Source organism: Microtus ochrogaster, unplaced genomic scaffold (genome assembly GCF_000317375.1).
Source record: "Microtus ochrogaster isolate Prairie Vole_2 unplaced genomic scaffold, MicOch1.0 UNK3, whole genome shotgun sequence".
Classification (NCBI taxonomy): Eukaryota; Metazoa; Chordata; class Mammalia; order Rodentia; family Cricetidae; genus Microtus; species Microtus ochrogaster.
In genome coordinates, this window is record NW_004949101.1 from 16,182,596 (window position 1) to 16,187,309 (window position 4,714).

At 53.5% G+C, this 4,714-nt stretch overlaps 1 protein-coding gene across 1 annotated transcript in view; it reads left to right on the forward strand.

Annotated features, from left to right (window-relative positions):
- Positions 1-3,969, forward strand: part of Adra1d (adrenoceptor alpha 1D) — a 23,141-nt gene extending 19,172 nt beyond the window's left edge. The window contains exon 2 of the mRNA XM_005365569.3: positions 283-3,969. Coding sequence (XP_005365626.1) covers positions 283-878 — 596 coding nt within the window. The 3' untranslated portion in view covers positions 879-3,969. The remainder of the gene's footprint in view (positions 1-282) is intronic.
- The last annotated feature ends 745 nt before the right edge of the window (positions 3,970-4,714 follow it).

The following is a 4,714-nucleotide window of genomic DNA, read 5'->3' on the forward strand; positions in this document are numbered from 1 at the left end:
GAGATCTCCACATAGATCCCAGTAACTGGGCTCCATAGGGAAGACTGCTGATTGAGAAACTGCAGCCGCGTGTGGTTTGGTCTCACTCTGGTCAGGATTTGTTGCCTGTGCTCAAAACAGCTATCAGGTCGGACTCAGAAGACAGTAAGATGATTCGCCCCCTTTTTCACAGAGAAAGACCCCCTTGAGAGCTCCTGCCGGTGATTCAGCTTCAGTGGTAGGCAGCTGTCAACCTCCCAGCTACCGACATCCGTTAACTACCCGGGTCTCTGTCCCCTGCAGGTTCTCTGTTCCCGCAGCTGAAACCATCAGAGGGCGTCTTCAAGGTCATCTTCTGGCTGGGCTACTTCAACAGCTGTGTGAACCCGCTCATCTACCCCTGCTCCAGTCGCGAGTTCAAGCGCGCCTTCCTCCGCCTCTTGCGCTGCCAGTGTCGCCGCCGCCGCCGCCGCCTCTGGCGCGTCTACGGCCACCACTGGCGAGCCTCGACAGGCGAACAGCGTCCCGACTATGTCCCCAGCCCGAGAGTCGCGCCCCCGGGAGCTCCCCTGGCCCTCACTGCACACCCAGGCCCTGGCTCCGCAGACACGTCCGAGGCGCAGGCTCCGGTCTCCGGGCGTCGAAAGCCAGCCTCCGCCCTCCGGGAGTGGAAGCTGCTCGGGCCGCTGCAGAGACCCACGACCCAGCTGCGCGCGAAGGTGTCCAGCCTGTCCCACAAGATCCGTTCTGGAGGCACACGTCGTGCGGAGGTTCCGTGCGCCCTGCGCTCGGAGGTGGAGGCAGTGTCTCTAAGCGTTCCCCAAGATGGGGCAGAGGCTGTCATCTGTCCTGCCTATGAGCCAGTCGACTACAGCAATCTCCGGGAAACTGACATTTAAGAACCGAGACCCAGGCTGGGAGATGTGCTGGAGCCAGGGGTGAGGTGCGTTGAAGGATGCTGCCTTTGGATCCACGACCTGGGACCGGATCACTTCGTAGGTGGTGGGTTATGGCGCCCCCTGCTGGACATAGGTGCCCAGAGCGCTACTGGAAGTGAGACTGCGGGATTCGCTCTCCTCATCCAGATTGAAAAACTGCTTAGTCAGCTGCTCCTGAAGTCTAGGCAGAAGACTTTAGGTGTGGCCACTCGCCTTGGGGAGGAATAGGTACAGATTCGTACTCTGCTGCTCCCAGGAAGAAGATCAGTGGACACCGATCTGCCACCGGGAGGAAGTCAGTGGACCTACCGTGGGACCCGCCATACTGCGAGCTTTGGTGGCATATTGGATGCCCGCAGTACAAATCTGTTGTTTGTTGCCCTAGGCCCAGGGCCTCCTCCCCATGTTCCTAACCTGTATGCACCCTTCACCTGGCTGAGCCCTCACTATTTCCCCCAGGGGCCTTACTGTTTACACTCTGTACATAATTCATTGTGCCTGTCTGTGCCGATCACTTCTCACTGGGATTCCAGGCTGCCGACAGGGGAGAGCCAGCCTTATTTATCATTTTGAAACCTATTTATTGGTAAGAGTACTTATATTTTGTTCAGATTGTGCAAACTGTCCATCTTTGGCCTGTGAGTCATATAGAGCCTCCCTCTTCTGAAACCCTTAGGCAACTGCAGGATAGTCTATGCTCACCTTGCTAGTTTTATCATAGCTGCCTCTCGGATAGTTGCTGCCCTTTGGGGTTTTGGGGGAGGGTAGAGGTCAGAAACATATTTTGGGAGTTGGTTCTCTCCTTCACCCTCGGGGGTCACTATCCTTTGGTCATTGTCCTTTGGATCTTTTAGCAAGGCTAAAAGACTTTGGAGCTTTGTTGGCTTTTAAAAGTCACAGAAGCACAAACTTTCTTCTTGTCAGCCTCTGTGATGCTCCAAGGGCCTCGGGAAACATACTGGCTACCAGTGCACACCCAAGCAGACAGGTCTGTGGATGTGGAGAAAGCCCATACCTAGGAGTCATACTCCTTAGCTCTGAATAAGGCATGCATCCCACGATCATAAGCAATTCAGCCTCTCAAAAGAAAATATCAACCACATTTATCCAGCCAGCGTGGGTGTGATAACTGTGACCAATGGGCCCTTAGAGAACAGCTATCTAAACAAAGCTCCAAACTGGAAGAGCTGGTTACTGGCTCCAACATGTACAGGAAGGTGGCTGTCCTCTGCTAAGGGGGCAGTTTGCCCGAAGCATCACGGCAGCGCTAAGCCTTCCGTGATACTCTGACAAGGTTAGAAGGGCTTAGAAGGAAGTAGTTTACAACGTGAGCTGGGGTCTGGGTTTTGAGAACCTGCCTCCCCTAAGCACCCAGATATACAGGACCAGTTATAGCAGGTGCTGGGAATACGCTATGTAACTCAAAATAAAATGCCCCCTTTGTACCTACTGACCTCCTTGAAGCTAGGGGACAGGCTTTGCTATCTTTTCACAGAGGTGGAATCCATGGGTCAAGTCAGAAAGAGTGAGTAGGCAGCCCCCAGTCTCAAGTACTTGAGCATCAACCTCTTGCGTAGGGGTGAGCCAGGTTTGCTTCAAAGACTAGCTTAGGTTTTGGGAGACCCAATCAGTGGGAGTGGGGATGATAGGACTGACAACCCACTCAGTGTTTGCGCCAAGCATGGTAACCAGATTATGACCAGACCCCTGGGCACACTGCTGCTCCCTACAGCAAGAACTGAGTGTGAATGGCTGTGGAAGGTTGCAGAGCCCAGAGACATCTCTTCATCAGAGGCCTCCAGGCATCTTGTTCTCAAAGCCAGTACAGCATGGCCACTGACCTCACTCCTGAGACAAGACAGGATCATAGCCAAGAGGGATGGACAGAATAGTGATGGGCTGGGGAAGTGATGGGGGCAGATAGAAGTGATGTCAGGAAAACCTGGGAGAATGCACAATTCCTTGGGTCCTTGGGTGCTTCTGTCCTTCAGCCCATCCTACATATCTGACTATAAATGGTCTCTGAAGTGTACGCAAGACTTGAGGCACTTGTCCTCCCGTGACCTTAGAGGATAAGGCCTGAAGGCATCTAAGGTGGGGAAGGGATGATCCTATGAGAGGCGACAAAGACCAAAGCAAGCTTTAAAGAACACTGCTGTTTGTCCATCCTTAGCCTCCTTCCTGCTTCCTACCCCAGGGTCCTAGCTGCCATCTAACCACTCACGTCTCCTTACTTCCCACACCCGTGCTCAGCCCCATGTTAACAGCATCTGCTCTGGAGCCCCGCTTCCCTGATGTGCCGTCTGCTGGAACTAACTCCTGTTCGTTCCTGCCTCCCGTCTCCTTTCTTCCTTCCTCCAGAGACTCCCCCTCCGCCCTTAAACATTCCCCAGGGTTGTATTCCCCTTCTCAGCTCTCCACATAATCTTGTCCACTCCACATCTCAATGACCACTTACATAGAAATGGCCCCCAGGGACTGTCTTGAGCTCCAGATGTGTGGTCAACCTCCCAAGCACCCCACAAGGCCATCTGCTTCCTGCAGATCCCCTGAGCATGCAACGCCGCATCCACTCTCCAACTTCTCGGCTTTGCATCTTTCCAAGATCTCCTTCACAAGATTCCCAGCTCTGAGCAAGCCCCAAGCCTCCTACAGCCTCCCAGGTCACTCACCTACCCCCGTCCAGTGCACTGAGAGTCCTTATGTCCCCAAGAGTAGATTGCCCTGCACATGTATGGTGACACATGTTCCATCTGCTGTCCAGCTGACTAGTCCCTCCCCCTTCAGGACCCTATCATCAGCCGGTCCCTGGGTTCCTCCTGTCCAGTTGCTGACAGGTCATGGGGAAGTGTCTGAGACCTTCATCAGCCTTCCTTGTATCACAGTTTCAACTCCTCAAAGCCCTCCTGACCTTGATTCTATTCCCATCCTGTTATATCCCCAGGGGACTGACTACATGGCCACCGGCTGTCCACTAGGAAGGAATTTTTGTAGTGCGCCCCCCCTCCCCTCGCTTCTTGTGGCTCCTGAGAAGCACAAATCCAGATGCTCAAAAAAGCTAAATCAGTTCTCGGCCTCGCTGCTTGGAATAGCTCACAGAGAGCCACAGGGGCGCAGGTGGCACTGGGAGGGGGTAGGAGGAGCTGGATGCTGTTCTCCAGTAGTCTGGGCTTCCTGTCTTCCCTTCCCCCATCTAGACCTGCACCCCAAGAACAAAGAAACTAAGAGAATGCTGACCAGAGCAGAGACCTCCATTCTAAAATGACTCTGAGCTGCAGGACCCACAGGAAAACTGCAGGGTGCATGTGAAATGCAGTGAAATGGCTGCAGTGGCAGAATGCCTGCCTCTCCTGCACAAGGCCCTAGCTCCAATCCCCAATATCAGGGGGTAGTGTGTATCAATAGGGAGTCCAGGAAGCGGAGCCAGGCAAACTGGGCTTTCAAAGAAAGGGGCCGGAAGTAAACACACTGGAAGCACCGCCAGCACTTGGGCTGCCCTTTGCTTTCTTTCGCCATGAAATGGCTCCACCGGGGTGCTTATATTCACTCCTTTCTACCCTGCCAGGATCCAGAGAAAGAGTCCTAGTTCCTTTCCTGTTCTTTTCATAGCATACCTCTACCAAGTGAATTTCTGGGGTGTGTGTGTTGTGTATATATGTGTGGTGTGTATGTGTGTGGTATGTGTAGTGTGGTGTGTGTGTGTGTGGTGTGTATATGTGTGTGGTGTGTATATGTGTATGTGTGTGGTGTGTATGTGTGTGTGCTGTGTGTGGTGTGTATGTGTGGTGCGTGTGTGT